This window comes from Ramularia collo-cygni, assembly GCF_900074925.1.
Source record: "Ramularia collo-cygni strain URUG2 genome assembly, contig: RCC_scaffold08, whole genome shotgun sequence".
NCBI lineage: Eukaryota > Fungi > Ascomycota > Dothideomycetes > Mycosphaerellales > Mycosphaerellaceae > Ramularia > Ramularia collo-cygni.
In genome coordinates this window covers 752,300-777,801 of record NW_019716262.1, presented here as the reverse complement: position 1 = coordinate 777,801, position 25,502 = coordinate 752,300, and the positions used below count along the sequence as shown (strand labels likewise).

General features: G+C 53.2%; 7 protein-coding genes; 4 read left to right on the top strand and 3 right to left on the bottom strand.

Annotated features, from left to right (window-relative positions):
• Positions 1-953: 953 nt before the first annotated feature.
• On the top strand, positions 954-5,971 carry RCC_05842 (related to UDP-N-ACETYLGLUCOSAMINE--PEPTIDE N-ACETYLGLUCOSAMINYLTRANSFERASE; the record flags this gene model as incomplete). XM_023771106.1 has 2 exons in its annotated part: positions 954-5,261; positions 5,318-5,971. The coding sequence occupies 2 exons, from the start codon at positions 954-956 to the stop codon at positions 5,969-5,971; spliced, it is 4,962 nt and encodes a 1,653-aa protein (XP_023626874.1).
• A 3,363-nt stretch (positions 5,972-9,334) lies between these two features.
• RCC_05841 (uncharacterized protein) lies at positions 9,335-10,546 on the top strand (the record flags this gene model as incomplete). The annotated part of the gene is made up of 1 exon (XM_023771105.1): positions 9,335-10,546. The coding sequence occupies one exon, from the start codon at positions 9,335-9,337 to the stop codon at positions 10,544-10,546; it is 1,212 nt and encodes a 403-aa protein (XP_023626873.1).
• A 1,189-nt stretch (positions 10,547-11,735) lies between these two features.
• Positions 11,736-13,787, top strand: RCC_05840 (related to Lectin C-type domain protein; the record flags this gene model as incomplete). XM_023771104.1 has 4 exons in its annotated part: positions 11,736-11,795; positions 11,856-13,188; positions 13,300-13,587; positions 13,708-13,787. The coding sequence occupies 4 exons, from the start codon at positions 11,736-11,738 to the stop codon at positions 13,785-13,787; spliced, it is 1,761 nt and encodes a 586-aa protein (XP_023626872.1).
• A 300-nt stretch (positions 13,788-14,087) lies between these two features.
• RCC_05839 (probable aryl-alcohol dehydrogenase Aad14) lies at positions 14,088-15,639 on the top strand (the record flags this gene model as incomplete). XM_023771103.1 has 7 exons in its annotated part: positions 14,088-14,243; positions 14,293-14,347; positions 14,398-14,480; positions 14,541-14,701; positions 14,815-15,015; positions 15,070-15,337; positions 15,412-15,639. 7 exons carry the CDS (start codon positions 14,088-14,090, stop codon positions 15,637-15,639), a joined length of 1,152 nt encoding a protein of 383 aa, XP_023626871.1.
• A 359-nt stretch (positions 15,640-15,998) lies between these two features.
• RCC_05838 (uncharacterized protein) lies at positions 15,999-17,933 on the bottom strand (the record flags this gene model as incomplete). The annotated part of the gene is made up of 1 exon (XM_023771102.1): positions 15,999-17,933. One exon carries the CDS (start codon positions 17,931-17,933, stop codon positions 15,999-16,001), a length of 1,935 nt encoding a protein of 644 aa, XP_023626870.1.
• Positions 17,934-18,139: 206 nt separating this feature from the next.
• Positions 18,140-21,415, bottom strand: RCC_05836 (the record flags this gene model as incomplete). Of its 2 annotated transcripts, XM_023771100.1 has the most annotated exons (10): positions 18,140-18,987; positions 19,038-19,283; positions 19,341-19,371; positions 19,421-20,023; positions 20,072-20,145; positions 20,195-20,320; positions 20,378-20,501; positions 20,773-20,896; positions 21,017-21,038; positions 21,091-21,415. In XM_023771100.1, the coding sequence occupies 10 exons, from the start codon at positions 21,413-21,415 to the stop codon at positions 18,140-18,142; spliced, it is 2,523 nt and encodes an 840-aa protein (XP_023626868.1). The 2 variants fall into 2 exon arrangements, with proteins under 2 accessions (XP_023626868.1, XP_023626869.1); XM_023771101.1 differs by lacking the exons at positions 18,140-18,987; positions 19,038-19,283; positions 19,341-19,371; ... (2 more) ...; positions 20,195-20,320; positions 20,378-20,501 and adding an exon at positions 20,624-20,686.
• Positions 21,416-22,274: 859 nt separating this feature from the next.
• On the bottom strand, positions 22,275-24,848 carry RCC_05835 (probable heat shock protein Hsp88; the record flags this gene model as incomplete). XM_023771099.1 has 5 exons in its annotated part: positions 22,275-22,589; positions 22,637-22,960; positions 23,117-23,913; positions 24,038-24,690; positions 24,742-24,848. 5 exons carry the CDS (start codon positions 24,846-24,848, stop codon positions 22,275-22,277), a joined length of 2,196 nt encoding a protein of 731 aa, XP_023626867.1.
• Between the last annotated feature and the right edge of the window lie 654 nt (positions 24,849-25,502).

Sequence of the window (25,502 nt, the reverse complement as noted above, 5' to 3'; positions counted from 1 at the left end):
GCAATCACGCCTCCGTTCTCGTCCTTGGTGGAGGCTGAAGGTTGAACGAGCTCTGGCCAATGAAACCCGCCGCTCGGATCCATACAACCTGGGTCCCAGCGCTATATTGACTAGCTAGACGCCAGTGATACCTATTATTGCTACTACTGTACTTGTTCTTCCATACCTTCAACAGCGTGCTGCCCGCTGAGAGCTGCCCTGCCGAGCTCATCGACCAGCGACCCCTGCTCCGAAACGGCGAGGCAACAGCGGTCAAACGGAACGGAGTAGAGCTGACGGGCGAGAAGGAAGCAACATCGTCTCATCTCATTGCTGAGGGCAGCGCAGCGGCGCAGGATTCGCATTCCACGCACGTCAAAGACACGAATCGTACTCTATTTGTCTGGGACGACAGTAGCAGAAGCAGGAGCTCAAAAGGCACGGGTACAAGAAAACACCGAGACAGTGGTCGAAAACTGCCGTGGAGTTTGGGCAGGTTTGGGCAATCTGCACAGTTTGGACGCTGCGACTTGCACACCGCCGCAGCTGCCGTCGGTAAGCAGCAGCTGCAAAAGGCGTATCATCGACATCAATTGGCCCCTTGCGTCGCGGCGCCGGCAAGGCAGACGTGCAGCCGCTTTTTGTGTTGCTCGCCCGCTGCAGGCATCCACCGCCTACGAGCTTGCTGACGGCTGGCGACGTCTGTTCATTGTACACACCGACGGAGGCGCATTAGTATCCTGGAGGCAAACTGCTGCAAACTGGAACCTAGCCCAGGGCTCGGAAACGCGAGCTATCAGACAATCCAGCAAGCATTGCTAGACGAAGCGATTGGCAGTGGTCCTAGATCCGCGAAATGTCCCGCGAGGCCGGTGTGGGAAAAAGTGATCGAATAGGCATCGGCACCGGCCGTGTTCTTTGGTGAGACGGCAGTGCATCCATTGTGAGCGCCTTGCTCCGCGGCGTCTGCCATTATGAGCACCGACGTTACAGCGCCTCTCAAGTTACCACACTTTGCAAACGTGTTTGACGAGCCGTTGAGCACTGGCGTTCGCCGCCCAGCGGAGTCCATGCCTCGCATCACCCAGCAGTATGCTTTGCCCATTCACTATCCAAACCAACCAAAGGACGTCGGCGATGCCTCTCGGCGACGTGGAGATCTCACACCGCGCGCAGACGACACTCTGCGCAGAAAGACCCCAAATGGGACACTTGATGCAGGCTACGACGTTTCTTCGGACGACTTCCATCAACCACTCAAGCATCAGGTTGTACCATCAAGAGACGTTCATGCCTCCAGGCCGAGCTCGGCATATGTGGCCGACGGCAAGCGTACTTTTCTACAACATCAGCACCAGAGGCAGCAGAACGTCACTCACACAAGCTGGACTCGAGACGGCGAAATAGGATGGCAGCCCAGTCAGTATGTTCAGCATCCGGCCGCCTTCCCTGTAGATTCTGTTTTGCAGCAGACGCCCACGCAGCAATTTCCCCTTCAACAGTACTATGGACAAACAGTCCCGAGCGTGATACAGCCGTCATATCAATATCTCGGACCCACGGCTTCCGGAGGACAGGGTGCTGGACCTTACGGTCCATACTGGCACGATGGCACCTTCGTACCTTACAGACCGGCCGCAATTCGAGATCCACGCTTCTATCATCATGGTCCCAACTACGCACCGCCTCAGACTTTGATTCAGGACAACGTGTGGCAGCATGGTAACCAGCCTCCCGCACAGTGGATGGCTGCTCATGGCGCGGGTCCGTACGCTCCGGTGCCCTTAGGGCTTCCGCCGAATGCGCATCAGACCCAAGGGGGAATCGTCTACGGTCATGCTGCCCGATCTATTTCTAACGGTGGGTCCCTCTCTGCTGTTCCTGGACCATTGCCGCCTTTCTCGCTAGATCCGATTGAGGCCCATCAGAACTATCAAAGTGTCGACACTGAATATGGTCCCTCATCGCCAAATGGCAGACAACGGGACAGGACATTTACCTGGGCTCTCCAACAGTATCGTGAGCTCCTGGCTTATATACATCATACACGACGTCAGCAACAGCAATGTCGACAGGCAAACGGTCAACAGAACGTTCCACAGCGGCCAAGCTTTTACCCAAAGCCTCCCCGACCATCAACTTCCGGTTCGTCCCAGCAAATCGGCAAGACCAGGGCAGAATTAGAGGGCGCTTGCAAGAGCAATGAGGCAGATCCGCCTGTTGGCCCACCGCGCGCCGACGGACAAGTTGCTCAAGACCAGAATCTGCACGGAACACACGTATCTTCTGTGCGGCCGTCAAGTGGGGTGTCGTTCCACGAAAACGGTGGCTATCATCGACGCGCTTCGTTCGGCCAAACACTGCATTCTCCGCTGTTTTCACAAACGTCTGTCCAGCAGGCCGACCGACAGCGGTCTCTGCGTCGCTCCACGGGGTCATCCGTGTCTACCATGTTCGCACCACAAGACGACTCGCCTCCCATGAGAGCAACGGCCGCGCTCGCGCAAATGACTCGACTATGCCAGGACACCCAGTGGCAGTGGATTGATGGTATGCATTTGGGAGGATGTTTAGCATATGGACTCGGCAACTACCAAAAGGCTTTAAAGTGGTACAACAAAGTGTTAGAGAGGGATCCAAAGCACCTAGAGGCAACATCCAACCTAGCAGCTACACTGCTCGCGCTCGGAGAGAAATCAGAGGCAGAGCAGCATTGGATCAAAGTGGTAAAGGCTGCACCGAATCATTTCGAGGCCGTCGAACATTTGGTCGGTCTGTTGTGTAACGAGCAAAGGAGCAAGGATGCGATCAGGGTAATCGAGTACGTCGAGCGGTCGTTGCGACGGACGAAGAGCTCGGCCACGCTCAAGGTTTCGGACCGTCAAAGTGAATGCTCCTCGTCCACGGCCAGTCGTTCCCCCTGCATCTCAGAGAAATCCGATAACATGGTTTGCGATCTCTTCGACGGCGACGGAGACGCGTTTGCCATGGACTGCAGAGATGTTCCGAGCAGTTCGGAGCCAGGCTTCGGCTCAAGTGGCTTCGCAATTCCTGGCTGCGACAATGGCAGAATACTCGCCCTCATTCACGCGAAAGGAAACATGCTTTATGGCCTTGGCGACAATTCCGGTGCTGCCAGAGCATTCGAAGACGCCGTGCTCATTGCGACGGGGAGCAAATATGACACCGTCCAAGGGCTCATTAAGCACATTTTAAGTGTCGTATCTGCTACGGTGTCATTGCAACCACAGCAGAGAGGACCGCTTCCGCCATCTGCAGAACCGATCTTGTTGTCTCCTGACCAAGCTTTGGCGACCGCGAGGCTGTGCTTTCCGTRCATTGGCGAACTTCCTGGGCTTCGGCACGTTCCCGGAGGTTCCCAGAGTCTAGCTCGAAAGGCAGTCGTATCAACGACTAGCAACTCTCTGCTGTCTCTTGCGAAAATCTTCCAAGACGGAATGTCCAACGCGAGTGCAAGCGCGAATACCAATGCAAATCGATCGTTTGGCGTGAACCCCTTGACGCACGGCGTGAGAGACATACTAGCGTTGTACTACCTTTCATTGTCTCTGCAACCAAGTCCATCGACCGCCAATAATGTTGGAATATTGTTGGCCAGCGTCCAGCAAGTAGTAGCGCCGACGCCATCACGCCAGAAGCTAGACTTTCCCGGTATCGCACCGGGGAGCGGCATTGCTCTTGCGTTGCAATATTACAATTATGGCCTACAACTGGACCAGAATCATGCTCATCTTTACACCAACCTTGGCAGTCTGCTGAAGGACATCGGTCAGCTCGACGCAGCGATCAGCATGTACGAGCGTGCAGTCAAATGTGATGGCAAATTTGACATAGCCCTTGCGAATCTCGCCAACGCTGTCAAGGACAAAGGAAGGATCAGTGACGCTATCGTCTACTACAAACGTGCGGTGGAAGTCAGTCCAGATTTCGCGGAGGCTGTCTGCGGGCTGGCGAACGCCCTGAACTCTGTTTGTGGATGGCAGGCGCGGGGAGGTATCGCCGAAGATGGTGGAAGGCGAGACAGGTGGCATGTGGACAACAACGGTATGCTTCTGGATGCGAGGCAGCCTGGGGCAACAAGTTCTGGATGGATCCGTCGTGTTGTCGATATCGTGGAAAAGCAGCTCGTCGAGGGCGAAGCTTGGGGCTCTGGTACTCTGACACCCTCAGTACTCGAAAGTGTATTGCAGCAGGTCATCAATTTTGACGATTGCCATGGAGAGACCAAAGCGCGAGAAACGGCTCTTCGAAAGTCACTCACAGCATGGGCCGGCCACAATTGGGAAGGAGCTCGATTGACAAGACTGATAGAGCGTGCGACGAAACGAATCAGCTGGCACTGGTATCAGGACACATATGTGACCAAACGCCATCGCTCCTCGTCGAGCTACAACCGCCCACAGCTACCAGCGGCGCTCGCTGTTCCCTCCGCTCCCACTGTTCTACCATTTCACACATTCACCTGTCCAATGTCGGCGAAACAAATTCGGTTGATCTCCCAAAGGAACGCACTTCGCATCTCTACAACAACCCTTCGATCACCGTGGCTCCCGAAACAGGTTTTTCCGCCGCCYAAGCCCCCTATGCCAAGTCTCCGGGTGGGATACGTCTCATCCGATTTCAACAATCATCCCCTGGCGCATCTTATGCAGTCCGTGTTTGGACTTCATGACACCCGTCGGGTCAAGGCTTACTGCTACGCGACGACGGCAAGTGACAACTCCGTACATCGTCAACAGATACAGGCCGAAGCGCCGGTATTCCACGATGCAAGCTCATGGTCCGCTGAGAGGCTCGTCACACAGATCGTGCAGGACGGAATCCATATTCTTGTCAACTTGAATGGATACACTCGTGGGGCGCGCAACGAAGTCTTCGCAGCCCGTCCTGCGCCGATTCAAATGTCTTTCATGGGATTTGCGGGCACTCTCGGCGCAGAATGGTGCGACTATTTGCTGGCTGACGAGACTGCCGTACCAACTGATACGCTGCGACCTTGGCGGAGGAACGTGGACCTTGAAGATCAACTTGTCGACCTCAACAATGGTGGCGACAACGACGATTGGGTTTACGGCGAGAACATTATATACTGCCGCGACACATTTTTCTGCTGCGACCACAAACAAAGCGCCCCGGACGCGAAAGACCAGGACCTGGGCTGGGACGAAGAGCAGAAGCGACGGTGGCAGATGCGCAGGGAGCTTTTCCCACAATTATCGGATGATACGATTATCTTCGGCAACTTCAACCAGCTTTACAAGGTGAGTTCTTTAACGGATAAGTATCAGTGAATTGTGACTGACTCTACTTTGTACAGATCGACCCGACGACGTTTCGAACGTGGCTTCGCATACTGGCAAACGTGCCGAATTCTATCCTCTGGCTTTTGCGATTCCCAGACCTCGGAGAGTCCAACCTCCTCGCGACAGCTCGCATGTGGGCTGGAACAGAGGTTGCGTCTCGGGTCATCTTTACGGACGTGGCACCCAAGCACCTGCATATTTCACGCGCAAGGGTCTGCGATCTAGTCCTGGACACTGCCGAGTGTAACGCCCACACAACGGCGGCTGATGTCCTCTGGAGCGGCACGCCACTACTCACTTTACCGCGATATGCATATAAGATGTGCAGTCGTATGGCGGCCAGCATACTGAAGGGTGCTTTGCCAAAAAGCGACGAAGGAGCTCTCGCAGCTGTCGAGCTCGTAGCGACTAGCGAGGAGGACTACGAAGAGAAGGCAATCATGCTTGGCAGGTCGTTTTCCTTTGTGAAGGGCAGCAACGGCGTCAGTCAGGGCAGGCTCACTGAGTTGCGAAAAATGCTGTTTGAAGCTCGTTGGACCAGCGCATTGTTCGACACCGCGAGATGGGTCAGAGACCTTGAGGACGCGTATGAAGAATCTTGGAAACGTTGGGAGTGTGGAAAGGGGGGCGATATTTGGTTGTCCAAGATCCCGCAGCACGAACCATGAGCTGGTGCTATTTGGACGAACGGGATCATCCACGATCACCGTTTTGCTGAGAGCTCTTGTGACGCCGATCAAGTCAGAGTATACTTGGAGCCTTGGCCACGGAAGACCTGACGTGCAGTACGCGCTGGTGAAACGGACATTTGCGCTTGGCTGTTCATGCCAGTCAGCTGGCTAGCCTAGAGCCCTTCATCCATGTATGCCTTGCCAAAGACAAGCCGACGTTCTCGTCGATAAGTAGTCGTGACAAGCCGGTTGGTGTTGCCGACGGACTCAGGCTGATCGGGTTTTCATGTGATCATGGAGTCGAGTGCATTGWCCGAAAGGGGCAAAAGGACTGGGGCATACCTCAATATGCGTCAAGAACGACACTTCCGGTCGCGAACAAGGTTGAAGTCACAATTGTGTGGCTGCAGCAACGAGTGGCGGAGCTCCGTCTGAAGGGATCGGAAATGGCCCGCGAAGGCGCAGAGCATCGTCACACACACGTGCGTATCAGTGGCTGCATCTCGTCATTCCACTAGTATGGAGACAATTATGCCTGTGTCAACATGCAGATGGCAACCAGCAAGTGGGCGTACAATGCTTCTCATCGTGATATTATACCACCTTCTTTGAAGTGCGAGAGGGCCACTAAATTCTCGCGGTCTTTCAAAATGCGCGAAAAGCTCCAAGGCTTGGATCGGGTGAAGATGTACAAGCATCGAATGCAATGCATATGGTGGCCCAGCCTTGGCTGCATTTTCGACCCGCTGCGAAAGTCTAAACACCATCTCTGGGAGGACCCGCACCAACAGTACCTAGTCCGGCGCAAGGATGTTCTTTGGAACACGATGTGATCCTGCGGGTATCTGCATTTCGCAAGCGACCCGACGCCCGTGTCAAACTAAATTCAAGTCTGCAGGATCCCGACCCCGCTCAGATGTGCTTTGCTCGTACTACAGAGCTGAAGAGCTGAAACACTCGTTGGGTTTTCTGATAAAGCACGAAGTCAAGGAAATATAGGTTAGCACGATACTTTCCACGAGGACTATGGCCCTGAGTCGTCTGACAACGTGCACTACAGTACGGTGAAATTTTCGGCCCACAATGGCATATACTGTAAAGAGTAGTTGCAAATCATACCCTTGCGGCGCCAGCATTGCGAACTGGATCGAGCGAGCACCTGGACCCATCAACCCTGTCGACGCTATCGCTGCCATCGCCGCGATCAGTGACGCGAACTGTTGTCTGGCTGCAGCACGACCGACGCGAGATCTAGTGTGCGATTTTCGTGACACATTGTGAATGAACCGAACCGCGCGCCCGGTCATCATTCGCTAACACCGCCAAGTTGGGACAGGGGATAATGCGATCTATCTAACGATCTTGCGTTGACGACCGGTTCGAGTGATGCATAGATTGATGATGCAAGGACCTCGCAAGGGTATAAGGGTGACGACATGGATGTGTCCGATGCCAAATGGTATGCCGTAAGAAAGGTAGAGTTCAGAGTGTCTTTGAGTGATTTCGGCTTTTCTCGTCATGACTGCTTTGATGTTGTGGGTAAGAAACGCTCGTGTCAAACCTTCAAGATGTGTCGGCTTTTCGAGCGGTACTGGCATATCGGAGTAAGATAGGCGAAGCGTGCAGTGCAGCGGGACTTGGTAAAGCCTCAAACAGGCTAGACAGAAGAGCATGGGTTGGTTAGTGGCACACAATCTAGAAATCTCGTCAATGTTAATTATGTCCCTTGAGAAGCGCACTCTGGCCAAACTCCATATTGATTGCGTCTGCGGGTACTCCGCCACCGAACAAGGATTGAGCATGACGAACACACGATCAGATATGTGGGTCGTATCCAGGCATCAGAGACACCGCCGCTTCGAGACCTCCGCCACCAATGTGCCCAGCATCGTTGTCCGAATATCAGAGAACTGCTCCGGGGCCAACTTCGACAGGGTCCTTTGGTCATTCAGGGCGGTTTGCGTAAAAGTGGCGAAGCCGAGATGAACAATTTGAAGCGGTACAACTCACCTCCCAACAAAGCAGTTGGAACGTCCTGAACTGACAACAGCAACGGCGGAGTCACACGTTGTGCTGTTCTGAGTGTACCGGTGGTCGCCAAGCGCTGTGTTGGTTCAATGCGAGATGGAGCCGGAGCGTCTGCTGTATTCGTGATGGCCATGATAAGTGCAGTCGTGTGTGGGCTCATGTGCACTGCGACACGGGCATGATGCACCTCGGGCACATGATGGCAAGATGTGTCAAGCTTGTAAGGAGCAACTCGGGGAGCCGTGAATGCATGGTGATCTGCTGCGTTGCCGAAGCGGCATTGCAACGTCGACGGTTGTCGAGGAAGATTAGAGTGTGAAGATGGGGTTTTCAGCGGTCAGCTCTCAGGAGTCAGAGCTGGTAGAAGGTCCTGGTAATGTTGCACAAAGATTGCACGGTTGCGGAGGATGTGGGCGGGCCGTTTGGAGAGAGCTTGGAGACGTGCAAACTGATGGCACCCACTTCCTCGGGCGTAGAAGATGATATGTTGTGCACTCTAGAGGTGCAGGGGAGATGCAGCATGGACTGCGTGCCCCTTGCTAACATTTCGTGCGTGGTGTATGTCTTAAATTCTTCAGCAAACCCAAGGAGCAGAGGGCTGAGCAGAAGGCGGAGCGTGTGCCTGCGCCTGCACCTGCGCCTGTGGAGTAGAATCCATAGGCATGGAAGAACCTTGCCGGATGCCCCTGTCGGTGTCGGTGGTGCATGTCTCTGGTGAGTCTTTGGGTACCCGTTCAGACACCAAGCAGAGCGTTGATTGGGAATCACAGCACGGCAGTGGATCCGTGGTAGAAATGCACGATGATACACGCCTGCGTCGGTCAAGGGCTCATACGCAATCTTCCGAAAGCTGGTCTCGGGACGCTCATTCGCCGTCGCCGGGCATAACAGACAACAACTGCACGCGTTGTTCGGTAGCACGCGGTGGCCTGCCAGACTTTGCATACCGTCCCCTCCTCGAAATTAAACTTTCAAGCAGCCTTTCGGCAACGGAAGGGCCTTTTTGGCTAAGTAAATTAACTTCCCACACCTGCAGCCAGGAGATTGGGTCGACACTGATCATACCTCGTTTTGGCGAGGGCGGGTTTATACTAATAGCTCTCGCCGACCCGGCTCTCTCACCAGCCTTACTTTGAATATCATCGTCCTACATCGTCCGTCTCATTCGCTGTAACGGCTGTAACCTGTTGACATCGTCTCTTCAGACATAGGTGAGTCTCCAACGTCGAGAGCGTACTTTCGATTCCTGTTTAAACGACACCACGCTGACCCCACGACGCAGTCTCAATTCATTCCTTCAGTCCGACATAGCAGAGAACGAAGACAGCCAACATGCCCCAACACAAACGCGGACCCTGGTCACAGCAGGAAGACCAATTGCTATTACATCTTGTTTCGGTTCATGGTGCACACAACTGGGTTCGCATATCGTCGACCATTCAGACTCGTTCGCCCAAGCAATGCCGAGAGCGATTCCATCAGAACTTGAAGCCCAACCTCAACCATGACCCAATCACTCCAGAGGAAGGGATCCTTATCGAACAGATGGTCGCCGAGATGGGAAAGCGATGGGCTGAGATTGCGAGGCGTCTTCGGGGACGTAGCGACAATGCTGTGAAGAACTGGTGGAATGGTGGCATGAACCGACGCCGACGAAACAACCAGCAGCGCCGTGCTGAGTTTGAAGTTCGCCATCAGCCTCAGATCCAACATCAACACCAACAACACCAGCACCAACAGCAACAGCAACAGCAGCATCAACAGCAACAGCACCAACAGCAGCAGCAGCAGCAACAACAGATGCAAGAACAGCACTTCCACATGCAGCAGCAGCAGCAGCCTCTCCCGAATGCGTTCCACCAATCCATGATGGCCCCCCAGTTTTTCCCCCAGCAGATGTCTCAGATGTATAATCCAGTTCAGTCGCAGAACCCCCACAACATCGCTATTCCTCAGAACATGGCACAGTACAGTCGCATGTTCGACACACCCATACCATCACCATCTGGCTACTCACACATGTCGGCTGAGAGGGCGCCATCCCTCATCTCCGACTGCTCGTCTGTCTCGGCTCGATCCCCCCACAACGGTCCTTCTCCGATTGAGCTTCCTCCGCTTGCGGGTGCACGGGACGATCGCCGTCATTCTTCAGCTCCAATGATGCGACTTGAGGTGCCTGGATCGTTTGCTCAAGAAGTCGACTTTTCGATGAACGGGATGTCAATGCAAAGATACGATGACATGTCCAAGACACAGCCCATGTTGCAGGAACCATTCATGCCGCAGCAGCAGTCACTGCCCATTCCAAGCGCATATCTGCCTTCGCAGTCACGACAGCCATCACCTCTTCACCAACAGCATCAGATGGCACAGGGATACTCCATGCCCATGCAGCGAAGAGACTCGGGCTACCCCATGTCCTCCCACCATTTAATGTCCAATGATGGCAAGCTTGATCCGGCCCTATCCACCCCCATGTTGTCTGGACAGACACTCGATGGCTCTCCCAAAGATAAGATGAGCTTGTCGAATCTCACTCATTGACCGACAACCACACAGTTATGATTCGACATCATAATCTCTAATGTTTTTTTTAAACCCCCGGCCTGCCTCAGTGCGAAGAACGAGCCGATAATTTCTGGTCATTATACCCAACTACGCGGAGGAACCTGGACAATGCGTTGTGATGAGCGTTTAAGCACCGTGGATGAAGACGAAGACGATGGCGAACCGTGGCTTGATGCCAGCGGAGCTTGGAAATGTTGTTGTTGTACATCCGAGATACCAGACCTGAACGATTTTTCTTGTGTTCAAAACATTGCTTCACTTCGCCATGAAGTTTCCCTTCCAGTGTCAATTGTCCTTGTGCTTGATGTGTCTCTGCCAGTCTGGCCCAGCTGATCGCCCTCACCGGCGGAGGCGAGAGTCAGCTGTCACGCCATTCGACAGGAGAGCCGCGATAACTGGTCTGCCGTTTTTTAAGCTCACTTTTAAGAAATTAAGATTCAGCACGATCTGGAGAAACGTTGCTTCCCGAGCGGCACCGTTGGGCGGGAGCGATTCGCAGCCGCATGCAATGCTGTAGCTCAGGGGCGAGCAGCGCCACATTGGTCAGACACATTAAGACCCATGCTATAGCAGTTAGTCACTCGTCCCGAATCGGTTCTCGGCGTACTCAATCTGGATGATGTGGCGGACTCCGCCGAGGTGTGCACGACTTGGCCCTGCCCAGCTCAGAGCAAGCAAGCAGGCGTGAGTAGGAAATACCAATTTGCACGATGCAGCGCTATTGTTTCTCGAGTGTGGCGTGTGGCTGGCTGCTGAAGCTGACGTGACCTCGGCCGTTGGCAACGCGTGCGGAAGGGAAGGGAGGGCGAGACGTTGGCAGCCCGTGTGGATGAAACGGCGAAGATCTGACACACTGACAAGGCCATCCAGCATCGTGAGTCTTGCATCGCGCACACGAGGAAGCAGTCTTTGGGACTGGAGCTGTGTCCGGAAGTAAGTGTCGTGGTCGCGGTGTCAGTCCGAGAAAAATATCATTTCTCCGGAAGCTCATGCCGGCACCCGCTCCGACCTCACCACTTTCCAACAACACCACCATTGGCATCTCAATTCTCGAGATCCCACCTAGCGCAACGCTCCCACCTGGCATTTGGCGCGCTGTTAGTAGTGTGCCATCGTATCATGTCTGTGCCCGGCAGCTCTGATACAAAGGCTACCGCGACACATGATGGATAGCTCTTTGTACAGCCCCGACGCGAGTCTTGTTCCGCGCTATGTTGCCTTTTTGGTAAGCTCTCACTGTCTAGGCAGATGGCATCCCTATTGCTCACAGCTGATTGCGTGATAGAGTCAGCGGGACGTGTCTTACTCGGTCCCAATCAACCATGTACCGCAGCCCGGGGTGGCACTGACTGCTGCATGCTTCGCAAACCTCAAATACGAAGAGGCGCCGGCCACGCGCTGCATCAGCAATCTGCTCGCGGCCGGCTTCCGTCGCGTTGAAGCAGACATCTATTGGGATTCGTCCCGTAGCCTTTGGAGTCTTTGCCCGATAGAACTCGGCACTCCAAACGAGGTGCTCACAACCTCTACCAGCTTGTTGCCGACGGCGACGGAGCCTCCGCCGGCATCCTTGAGTGCGCGTCAAGACGATGAGCTCACTTCGCAGAGCGCTGTAACCACCCTCATCAGCGTGAGTGTTGCTGAAGCCTCCAAAACCCTGACTCTGAGCGCGGATACCACCACCACTGCTCTTGAGGGTACCGGTACATCCACAGCTGGCGGTGCAGATGGCTCCGCTATCCGCATTGGAGCATATGATTGCACACCTTCCATGAACTTTGACTTGTTGTTGTCGATACTATCTGCGCGGCTTACCGATACAGCCACAGATCTGAATGCATCGACGGTCATTCTGTCACTAAATGTACATGCAGCCGCAGCAGCATCCGCGCCTTCGGATAGCGCCAGGCAACCTCCAACAGAGCTTTTACCATCGCCCCAAAATCTTCTTAGCTCTGCTGTCTTGCGCAATCTGTCGTCCCGGGTCTACACACCCAGTGACCTCTCGACTCAGAAGGGTGGCCTCAACAGCAGCCAGTCATGGTTCACGGTAAATCCTGCCGAAGAACCCGCGTCTGCGTATTTTCAGGTCGTTTCATCCAATGGCGGTTCCTCAACTCCCGATGGGTGGCCTAGTGAACGCTACATTGAGATGTCTATAGCTAAGCGGCTGCTCATGGAGTTTGGCGGCATCGATCCGCAAATGGCGGAGTACAATTTCAGCGCTGATTCTTCTTTGATATTTCCTCGCGGATACCTCACAGAGCCAACGACCACTACCTTCCGGAGCAACGGCAGCATAGTATCCGGCTGCCTCTTTGATCCAACCGTCACGACCGTCGCTGGGCAAAACAATTCTTGGGCTTTACGTCAACTGAGGGACAGTGCGCAGGGCGATGCGATCCAAAGGCTGGCCATTGCGAAAAGTCTGACGGACTGTGGCATTTCGCCATTCCTCAACGAATCCTTGGCAAACGCCACAGCAGACGAGGCATACGCGCCATACCAAGCTTTTGTTGAAAGTACGATATGGAGTTGGGGGCCGGATCAGCCTGTCAATGCGTCAGAAAGCGAAGAGCTGAATGACTATCGCTGCGCAGCACTAAATGCTACATCCGGTATGTGGCTTGCCGCGGACTGTGGAAGTTATCGATACGGAGCATGTCGAATCTCAAACGGCCCGTATGCATGGAGGATCTCCTATGCTGATGCACCTTACGACCGCATAGACCTGGCGTGTGACGATGATTCGGCCTTTGCTGTGCCACGAACGCCGCTTGAGAACGCACACCTCCTCTCAGTCTGGCGAGAATACCGACGGACTCGTGATGAAGATGCCGATCCGCTGTTATGGCTCGACTTCAATCAACTGGACGTTTCGGCATGCTGGGTTACTGGTCAGAATACCACCTGCCCGTACATGCTCCCCGCAGACTTGGACAGCCGCAGGATTTTAGTACCCGTAATCGGTGCATTTATAATATTTGTGCTGGCTGCATTGACGGTGTGCATCAAATGTAAGTTACTAAAGGGCAGAAGGCACACATGGTAGTTCAGAGATTTCTCTCGAACCACGCTATGTCTCTGTCCACATTAGAACCGCCTGAGACATCGCTGACTATTCTATTCTTTTGTAGGCGTAGGCAATAGGCAGACGGCTAGACGGAGGAAGAGACGAGGCAACGACGGGTGGGATTACGAGGGAGTGCCGTCTTAGGGTACGGGGATCGCCACTTCACATATAAGTATTATGAGAGCTCGTCTTTACGACCCAAAAGCGACGGCGCTCTGTAAGAAATTGATCATCCGTAGATTAAGCGGATTTAATGGTCAGCTTACTGCCGACAAATGACGGTATGCCACTTTTCCGCAAGGTGCTCTAACGGAGTTACCGGAGGCCAGCATAACCGTATAACAAGTTAATGCCCACCATTGTTATCTTTTCTCTCACTTTCCTCGACCACATTCCCTCCCCCACACCAATTTTTACTTACAATCACTTTGACACCCTTCCAAAATGGCTCACATGTTCAATCCAGCACCCGAGCCCAAGACTCCTCTTGGACGCTACCGGGTACTCTCTTCAACTGCCGGTATTAGAGTTTCGCCTCTGCAGCTCGGCGCAATGRGCATTGGCGACGCCTGGAATGGTTTCATGGGATCTATGAGCAAGGCAAGGACTATTCATTCTTTCGGCAACGCCAGAACTGACGTGTTTGCAGGAGAGCTCCTTTGAGCTGCTCGATGCGTTTGAGGACGCTGGCGGCAATTTTATCGGTACGTTTGTTTGCTCAAGATGAGAAGCATGTCGCTGATTGGATACGTAGACACGGCCAACAACTACCARAACGAACAATCAGAGGAGTGGATTGGAGAGTGGATGGAAGCTAAAAAGAACCGCGACTTTATGGTGAGTGAAGAAAGAAGATTCATGATGAACTGAAAGCATACTGATCATGGCTTGTCTTAGGTCATTGCAACCAAGTTCACGAGCAACTACCGCGTGGAGAAGGATGGAAAGGGAAAGACTGTCAACTACTCTGGCAACCACAAGAAATCTCTGCACACATCGTTGAGAGATTCCTTGAAGAAGCTGAAGACCGAGTACTTGGATATCCTCTACGTTCACTGGTACGTCTCAAGAGCGAGAAGTGGACGCGGCAAGTTCCTCTTGTCGTAGACTTCGCAACACGCGCCCACGTTCAAAAGCTGGGGAGTATTTATTTGCTGACTTGTTCTCTCAGGTGGGATTGGACGACTTCGATTGAAGAAATGATGGATTCTCTCGACGCCGTGGTCAAGAGCGGGAAAGTGCTGTACTTGGGTATCTCAGACACTCCAGCGTACATTGTCTCCGCTGCCAACACCTACGCAAAGGCACACGGCAAGACCCAATTTTCCATCTATCAGGGCAGATGGAACGTGATGTTGCGCGACATGGAGAGGTACATCCATATCGACAGACAATCCCTGCGTGACATATGCTAACCGAGAGGCAGGGAAATCATTCCAATGGCGCGGCATTTTGGTATGGCGCTGGCTCCTTGGGACGCCATAGGTGGCGGGCACTTTCAGACCAAAGCCCAAATGGAAGAGCGCCAAAAGAACAATGAGGGTGTGCGAAGCATTCTCGTGCAAGGGCAGACGGAACAAGAAGTCAAAGTTTCGGAGGCTCTGGAGAAGGTCGCCAAAGAGCACGGCGTCGAGTCCATCACAGCCGTGGCTTTGGCCTACGTAATGGCCAAGACACCAAATGTCTTCCCATTGGTAAGAAGAAGTGTCCGCATTGTCTTTTTCCGCCAGTCTCAGTCGCTAACGCTCGCATTCTTCTTCTTACACAGGTCGGTGGCAGGAAGGTTGAGCATCTCCAGCAAAACATCAAATCCCTGGAGATTAAACTTTCTTCCAAGGATATTTCGGATCTGGAGGCTGCTACGTCTTTTGATGTGGGATTCCCCAATAACTTTATAGGACAGGATCCTCATGTCAGCGGACAATCGCCGCCTCTTGTCGGTGCTATCGCGCCAATGGCATGGGTGATGGCCTCGAAGCCCATTGGTCACGAGTAGGAATGATATGATGGTACGCAGAGCAGCGCCAGTGTAAATGAGGTTGCTTCTCGAATACTTCGCGGCGAGTTCTTCAAGTGATGGGTTGCGCGAAGCGGCTTGTGAGACTGGCCTATACCCCTTCTCTGGTCGCATATCGGAATGTCAAGGCTTGATGCAGGGATCGAAACTGTCGTAACAATGAGCATTTGTATAATTCTTCTGCTGTGACACGCCCAAGATCATCGTCCTCCAGCACAGACGCTTGGCTCGAGCACAGCACAGGCTCGACTCGCTGCGGAGAGTGGACTGTTCCAATGCAGGCACGCGATGCGGTATGGACCAAAGCTCAAAAAGTATCAAGCAAGATCGGCCTCTCGTCAGCCAGACGCGCTCGCCGCTGCAAACACCTCAGTAGGGCTTGATCCAGACATTGAAACGTCCCCTTCAACGAATTGCACCCAAGCATCCTCAACATTCTYCTTTGCCCATTTACCCTTTTGTTCAAACCCTTCGATCGAGTCTCTGTAATCTTCGGCGATCTGCAGACAGTCCCAGCAACGAGCATCTCCAATCCGGGCTAACTGAACGGCCAACAGTTCCATTGTCCCGAATCGCGGGACCCAACCTAGTGGTTGCATGTCTGCAAAGTGTCGAAAAGCCCAATCTAGAAGCTCTTTGCCTYTGGATTTCCCTTGATCGGAGAGCTGGGGATCATCTGCGGTTGCAGTGTGGTTGAAAGCAGCCTTTGCTGCTTCGACGAAAACGAGGATGAGGCGATCATATGTCAGCGCTGTTGGCGTGATGCGAAGTGCGAGGAGTTCAGACACCAAAAACGAGGCCTGTTGCTCCTCGGGTGGATCGGATAATCTGCAGCCTTTGAACAGCAAGTTGAAAGTTTCGATGTTGGCATACGACTTTTGTGCTCCTTCGCTGAAGGGGGCAAATGTGTGTATGAGCTTGTAGACTCGCATCGCCTCGGCGAAGTTTCGTTGCTCCACATGACACTCGATCAAGAGGTTGAGGGCTGCTATCGGGATCCTACGGTCGTGTTCGTGAAGCTCGCGGAGCGTGGTGAAAGCCTCCTTTACCAGGCCGGGCTGATTGCGCAGGTACGCGTACAAAGAACGAGTCTCGGCAAGTGTAGGCTCCAACTTCTCCAACGGCATGATTGTGAGAATGGTCATGGCTCGGTTTAGGTCTGGCGGGCTGGCCGAGAGATATGCTGAAATCAACAGCTCATAATGGATCGGCTGGAAGGCAGTGCCACGTTTGCTGAGATGCGAGAACACTTCGGTTGCCAAAGCCGCATCGCCCGATTGAGCTGCTGTCGTGAGTACGTTTAGACAGATTCCCGATGAAGGATTGATGTAGCCCTGATTGACCTGACTAGTCCAGACCAGAGATGTGGCATCGTAATGCCGCGCTTCGCTGCCCTTGTCCAAGAGGTAGAACCATACGGAGCGAGTGATGACGGACACCCCAGAATCATAGCGGCTCCGCACAATCCTGAAAGCTTCCTCAATCTCGCCTGCGTCGCACAGCGTGTAGACGGCCATATCCCAAAGCCAACCATCTACTCTTCCATTCCCCTGCCTCATCTTGTCCAATTGGTGCAAAGCCTGCTCGAACAGACCTTCACGCAACATTCCAGCAGCCACATCGTGAGCGCCGTCCTCACTCAACTGATACCATCTTTTCTGCATGTAGTCCAACACGTCGGTCCGCAAAAGATGGTCCAGATGGACTGCGACCACCTTGAGCACAGCATGACAGATTCCCGCGTCCATCTGTAGCCCGTCCGCCTGCAATTCGTCCAGCAACTCGCTCACGCGCCATGCAGCGCCGTGCTCGTAGCCCACATTGCTCAAAATCAGCGCATGGTAGAGCTGCAGATTGGGCTTCTCGCGCCTCTTTCCCACCAGATACTCCGCTATCCTGCGACACTCGTGCACATCGCCCTTCGTTGCGGCATTCTGCAAGAGACCGTAAAGATCCGATGTACTCTCGTGGTCCAACGGTTGCACAGCGGCCGATTCTGTTCCTCTTTTTGGTGAAGGTGAGATCGTTGACGGGAACGTTTGAAATTTAGCAGCACGATGTGCCTCTATAGCATTCAGACGAGCCTGATTGCGCGTGCGAGCGGTGGTGGAAAAGGCGGTGGGCGTCGACGAAGATATCCCGTTCTTTGCGCCATGTTGTGTCCTGCTCGGCCTGATCAAGCAGCGGGATGAGAATCCCGTCACGCTGGTCGGTGTCCAGGCCGGGCACAGACACTGCCACAGTGGATCAATGGCAGCTCTCGTGGTCCGCATAACATTTTATTGATGTTTCAATGGAAAGCATGGGAGATTCCTTTGTAACTACCTTATAGATCTAGGGAAAGGCTTGGACTCTTGGCGGGACGGACCGATTGGCAACGGCGGAAAGGTCAGCGAGTACCGCTCTGCCGGGACAGCCAACATCATGTCATCCACCATGGTTTTGACAGGCATTTCTCTCTGGTTTTATTGATCTTCATCTACACTCCTGGCACTGACAGACTTGGTGGAACATCCTCCTCTCGCGTTCCCCACTCGCTTTCCGTCTCACCCACCACCAACTCCAAGACTCCGCCCTTCAAGAAGAACTCATGGTCGATCCAATTCTTCGTATACTTCTTCCCGTTCAACTTTGCCGACTGTACAAACACCTTTTGATACGTCGGATCAAAGTTGACCGTTCTGATCGTGGCGGTTTTGCCGGTTTGCGGCGACTTGATGCTAATGCTGCGAAAGTAGGGGGGAATGATGAAGTAGACGCTCTGTCCGGCGCTTGGAAAGATCCCCAACATGCTGAAGAATACAAATGCCCCCATCGAACCGCTATCGTCATTGCCGGGAATGCCCTCGATCGTGTCGTTGAACATGGAGGGGATGTAACGATGGGTCATCTTGCTCGAAAGTCCAGGACGTCCGGCGTAATGGTATAAAAAGGCCGTCAGGAACGCTTGCTCATCTCCCATATAGAGCACTCCACTGGTGTGAAGCTTGTCGAGGCGCTGGAGAAAAGCGTCGCGGCCTCCAAGCAGATTGATCAGGCCTTGCATGTCGCCCGGGACATAGAACAAATAGAGCCATGGGCTGCCTTCGTAGGTCTCATGTCCAGACGGATTGAGGTAGCAGCTGTCGAAGTGGTTGAGCGCAGAGCAGAGGGTGGCATTCTGGAAGCCCCAGGTGCCATTTTTGAATCTCGGCTGAGGAAACCCTTTGAAGCCCATTGACTCCAGATCCTCGTTGTAAACGTTTCGCCAATTGCCCGATCGTTCAAGATATTTCTGGTAATCGGACTCTCGATTGGTTCCGTTCGCCATCAAAGCAATGACAAAGTCTGTGAAAGGTCAGTCTGAGACCGCTTGATCCTTGAATAGTTTGTAGTACCGTTGTACGCATATTCCACAGTCCGGGATACAGATCTCGTCCGCATGCCACCTTGATCAGTATCGTGGTAGGGGATATAACCGACCGACTTCCATGACTGCAAGCCACCTCGTCCCTCAATGTCCCAATTCGGAGGCTGTTCTTCTGCATCTTTGACGACCGCCGCGTATGCTTGGTCCCAGTCGACTCCGCTGAGCTTTTTGACGTAGCTGTCGACAATCACGACATCCGCATTCGACCCGCCCTCTACAAAACAAGTTAGCGTTGAAATCAATGAGAGGAGCGACTCAAGCTGTCACGCACGTGTAAGGCCCTTACAGAAGCTCATCCGRCACTGAGAGCTGTCAGCAAGATGTCAATCGTGTGATGTTCGAAATACTCACATCTGGCAGCCAGCCGAGATTCTTGTACACATCGATGAGCGACCGGACAATTCTCGATTGAGACACTGTATCAACAAGTGTGAAGAAAGGGTGAACCCCGCGGAACGTGTCCCATATGCAGTACATGGAGTCGTAGTATGGTTCCGTGCTGTTCCAGAGCTGATTCTCACCAGTGTAGTCTTGTGGACTTAGAAAAGCGCGGTACACGCCACTCCAGTAATTGCGAAGATGCGATCGATCCACGCCCGTTGAGTCAATTCGTATCGGCGACAGCTTCTTCCTCCACGCCTTCTCGGCCTCTCTTCGAAGACGGTCAAAATTCCAGTCTCCGATCTGCTTTTCCGCATTCTCGCAGGCACGTTCGATGCTGAGCCAAGACAACCCGACTCGGACAAAAAATTGGTCGCCTTGCTGGAAGTCTTTGAACCGCATGTAAACGCCTTGTCTCGGTCCCGTGTACTGGGTGGGTGAAGGCATGGACGTCAGACCTGGATAGACTGCAGTAAAGTTGAAGCCCCCGACAGACTCAACCTGGGCTCCTTTGATGTCAATGCAAGTATATGTCTTGTAGGTCCCTTGGCCAAATGAAGGATTGAAACGTCCCTTTCACGGTTAGCGACAAGATTTTCCAGACGATCAAGAGCAGCTCACCTCGGCGGTCATCCTCCCGGTGCTAGCATTCACATACAACGACCTTGGTCCGTGGCTGCCCGGAAGATCGGATCCTGCACAGCCAYTAGTCTTGGAACTTCGTGAGAGAACACACGGGCTTACCATCTTGCATCAGAACTGGATGTAGCACGTCGGTACTGTTGGCGAAAGTGAACTTGAACAGTGAAGCTCGTTCTGACGCCGTCATCTCAGCATGGAGTCCTGACTCCAAGCTAATGGCGAAGTAACCTGCACAATGTTAATCCATAGCCTCCTTTTCTCTTGGTCAACCAAGGGTAATCGTACCAGGAGCTGCGTTGACTGATTCTGAGATATATGGTGAGCCTCTGTAGGCTTTATTCAGCTTGCACTCTGTAATGTTCGGACAAGATGGTTGCAGGTAGATTGGGAAATTGCCCATCGACGGGCTCTGTGTGACTGTTAGTATGTCTTCGAATGATGACGTTAGTCAGAGGGTTTGCTCTCGATGCGAGTTTAGAGATGTTTCCAAATGTTCAGGTTGGACGCAGTTTTCCAAACGCCCTYTATCAGCTAGACTAGAGCTTTCGATTTGGGGAACATTCGCTTGGGTGGTTTGCGTCGAGCGTGGACCCCCTGAGAAGTACTTATGAACGTTGTGTTCGCCCTCGTGGTCGAGTCTCATCGACAGCTTCGACTGAAACGAATAGAAAGCAACTTACTCCACCCGTGCCTGAATCGTGCAAGCTGCTGAACGCGTTGATCCTCGCATGGTCAGAAGCAAACCCTCCCATCTTCTCCTTGCCCATCGAATCAGCAACAGGCTTCGCCATTCCAAACGGCAGACTAGAACAGGTTGGAAGTGTTAGCGAACTCGTATACGTTTTGGGTAAGCTTCAAGACCCAGTATAAGCACGAGAGACATTTCTCGGATATACAGAAGATCTTCTGCCTCCAGCGTCTTACCTGGCTCCTGCGAAGACATGGCCTGTCAAATGTCAACACTATACATAAGTAAGAGATATCGTCCTTTGGCGTACCTCCAGGACCCGYGCCAATCAGGGGATCAATGTACCCCAATACATCTTCACCGACACCACTTCCAAAAGCACCCAGAACAACCAGTGCTAAGATCACTGCAACCAACATTGCAGCAAGTAGGGACACGCATGACCATAAACCGCAGACTGGTCTAATCCACTTCGGCGTATTATTCCTAATATACTCAAAGTATGTCTTCACGGACTGTAAGGATTCCAAGAACTGTCGTTTTGCTTTGCTGACTGGAACAGCAGACTCCAACTCGGGCTCAGCAGCTGGGACCTCTCCATCCTCGAGCAATTTGTACGATTCAACGTTAGACATGATTAGTGGAACAAATGCAGAGAAGAGAGATTCAGGGCTGGAAACTAGCGGCCATGATGGAAGAAATATGTGATGAAATCGATGTGATGATGAAAGAAGAGTATGTAGCAGTCGCTCTGCGTACCAAAGGGCGACTGCGTGCCAAGAAGCCACCCCCTCGCGGTTGTCTTTTGCGTGGCGTTCTTGAACCAGTGGAAGATCGGCAGGCGCTGTGCGAAACACCTTGGGGAGTCGGTGTCGAACCTGATGTGAGTACATGTAGTTTGCACGGTGTAAGTTCATGCTGCTCTTGCTAAGGATCTTGTCCGTGCCCGTGACAGGTATTGCAACGTTTACTTGCCGTAGATATGTAGAGTATTGGAGTGTTGATGGTGATGATGATGTTGCGTCTCACCTTATGGTGCTGAACTCAGAATCCGTCGTGCTCGGGCTGCCCATAGGGTTAGGGTTGGGGTAGCAGCATCTCGCGACTTTGCAGTCCAGGGAGAACCATTTCGTGCGGTCATTGTCTAGAGGTAATTCTGCTGAGCATCCTTCAATCATGTGCCGCTGTGCAACCTTGTGAGTGGATATAGACCGTCAAGTCCTGCACAAGCCTGCAAAACATACACTTCCAAACATCCAGCGCTCAACCACTGGCATGACAACAGTCGACCCAAATGCCAAAATGAGCATAAAGACTTTTTGAACATACGCTCAACCATGGAATTTCATTGTCGTTAGTCTATCTATCCATTCAGCTCCCCACGTCAACACATAATGCAAGGACAAAAGGAAGTCATGTATCCTTCGTAACCACGACTCGCTATGCTGAGCCAATTTTCATCATCATGCCGTGAACCTGAGCCTGTAAACCCGTCTAAGAAGTCTCCTCAGCAGCAGGCGCCTCGGTGTCAGCTGGAGCGTCCTTCATCTCCTCGTCCGCCTTTTCAGGGGCAGCCTTCTTTGCGGCCTCCTCGGCCTTTTTCTTCTCATCCTCGGCCTTCTTCTTGGCCTCGAGTTCTGCGCGTCGCTTGGCAGCGGCCTCCTCCTCGACCTTCCGTCGGGCATCCTCCTCCTCCTGCCGCCTATCGTTGAAACGTTGCACAATAGGACCGGCAGAAGCTCGCAGCTCATCCATCTTGGCAATGTACTGACCCTTGCTGGCATCATCGCCTTCATCGTACAACCATTCCTGTTTGTTGTTAGCATGTTCAGATGAGCAGGCTTGTCATTTCTTACCTCAAGCTGTTCGCACTTCTCGCGAATCTTCTGCTTCTCCTCTTCGCTAGCGAACTCAGAGTAGCCATTGCTCTCATACGGCTCATCGATCTTTCCACGCATGGAGTAGATCTCGGACTCAAGCTCGTTCTTCTTGTCCTCGGTCTCAGCAACAAGCTTGTCATCGGCAATCATCTGGCCTTCCTTCTCCATGTACGAATCCTTGGTCGATTGGTCAAGCGACGCCGAAGCGGTAGACAGCGGCAGGTCACCCTTGCGAACCTGTTTCTTTACCTTGCGGGTCTTGGGCGCGTCGCCGTTTGCCTTGTCGTCGGTCTCCATTGCCTGTCGTCGAGTCGTCAGCAATGGTTCGAATCTCGGGCGTTTCGCCGCGCGTTGTTCAATGTGCAATCGCAAGAAATCGGCAGCCGTTACCTCCATGGCTTTTGCGTCTTCCTCGTCCAAAACATAAGCACAACGCGTCAAAAAGGCATTACTCACATCGCCATCCTTCTTCTCATCCTTGGATTCGGGGATCGGCTCCTCGATCTCCTGGTCCTCCACGTAGTAACCCTGCTCGACGTTGAGTACTCCGTGTAAGTTCAGGCGCGCCTTGAGCTTGCAGATCATAAAGTCGTCCTTGCTGTCTGCTTTGACGCCCTTCACGCTGAAGCGTCCGATCCATGGGTTGACTTTTCCTGGCAGACCCTCTGGCTTGGCGTACTTCGCCTCAAGGTCAAATGGTTGTTTTCGGTAGAATGTCAAGATCTTGGTGGAAGGCATGGCGTTGCCCTTGTTGAAGACAGTCAGGCTTGTGTCTTCGTCTGGAATGTCTGCGGATTTCTCCCACGCAAACTCGATCGGGTAGTTGACAATGTCCTGTACGCTAAAGTCGCGCACGCGGAAGACCGGAGAAAGGATAGCACAGCTGAAAGCACACCCACGAGCAATGGCCTCGTCGGCGTTGAGGGTGAACGAAAGCGTCTTGCCGAAGAAGGTCTGGATAGCGGATTTGAGAGCTGGAACACGGGTGCAGCCACCCACCAGCTCAACAATGTCGATGTCTTCAACCTTGAGCTTCGCCTCGGCGAGAGCCTGCTCGAGGGGAACAGTCGCACGCTCGAGAAGAGGCTTGACCAACTCCTCCAACTCCTCACGCTTCATCATGCCGCGAACGTCCACATCGTTCATAAGCGACTCGATGTTGATTGGAGCGATGGCGTTGGCAGAGAGGACCTTCTTTAGCTTCTCACATGCAGCGGCGACACGCAGGCGTGCCTTGGGGTTCTCGTTGATGTCTAGAAAGGAGTTGAGTTAGCTAGACTGCACAGCGATAATGTCGAGATGAGCTTTGGACGGTTCGCCCGCCATTTTCGCCGGGACTGAATTTGTGCTGGTTGATGAAAATGGGAATGTACTAACCAATCTTGTTCTTCTCCTTAAATTCAGCACGGAAGTGCTCGACAATGGCCTTGTCGAAGTTGCGACCACCAAAATGCCTGTCGTAGGCCGTGGCGACCACCTTGAGCTCTCCCTTTCTGAATTCACAGATGGAGACGGTGTAGTTGGTGTGACCAATGTCGATGAATGCGACTCTTCGTGGCTTCTCCTCTGCGCTGGGCAAGTCCAGCTTGGTGATACCGTATCCAAGCGCTGTCGCTGTCGTCTCGTTGATGAGGCGCAGGACTTTGATGCCCGCAATGTCGGCAGCGTCCAGTATTCCTCTCCGCTGTGCATCTGTGTACCACGCTGGCACGGCGATAACCATGTCATTTWCTGGGAGCTTCAACTCTTTTGATGCCGTCTCGCGTGCCTTTGTGAGGAACATGGCAGTCAGCTGCGAAGCAGTGAACTTTTGCTTCTGGCCCAGGTACGTGACCTCGGCGCCGACCTGGCCATTGACATCGACGAGCGGTGCYGAGACGTAATCCTGCTCAATCTGAACATCCGGATCGTTTAATGAGCGACCTACGAGGCGCGAGAGGGAGCCGACGGTGTTCTTGAGGTTCGAAACTTCTTGTGTCTTTGCAGCTTCGCCGAGATATCTGTTGCGGGCGCCAAAGCCCACAAGCGATCTGCAAGAATGTTAGAATGAAGCAACATTCAGCTGTCAAACTGATACTTACGGTGTTGCGCGGTTCGAGACCTCATTGGCAATCACATCGACACCCTTGTTGCGGGCGACTGCGATGACCGAGTTCTGGACACCGAAATCCAAGCCAACAACAGACATGATGTGCTGTTCTCGATTCTGTTGAGCGGTGTGGTGTGACGGCAGGGAAGGTGCTTGGGTGTGACCGGCGCTGCAGAAGTCCTGCGAGAGATGCAATGCAAGTAATGTATTGTCGGTGAGGGTGGGTGATTTTCGAGTGGGCGTCAGGTGGTGGGGGGAAACAAGATGGGCGCGATGTTTTGGAAAGGCTCAAATTTCTTGAAAGGTTGATGATACTTTCTGCTTGCAGGCTCCATGCGGCTGATCCCGCTCTGACTTCGCGCCTTCTACAAACTTCGAAGAACTTCTATAATCCATCTCAGCTCAATAGCATAGCAGAGCATAGCATACAGCATCTTCCGACGTCGGGAAAATACTTGTCTCTCTCTGCAGTCTGCATTCGATATTTGTCGAAACAGTGCCATGGCCCCACGGACATCGGACAATTGCGGCGGGCTCCCACGGGTCGAACCAGTGGACATGCCTTCGAGCGTGGTCTGATGCTGTATGTCAACATGCCTCACATGAGTTTACATATTGCAGCCAACATCGCCGATCAATAGCTGGTCCATGCTGTTGGTCCGCCTGGCCTCACGGGGATTCCGCCATGATAAACACTGTTTTCGCGCGACAGGTGCCTCGGCGGCGACATGAAATCCTACACCAACTCCCAAT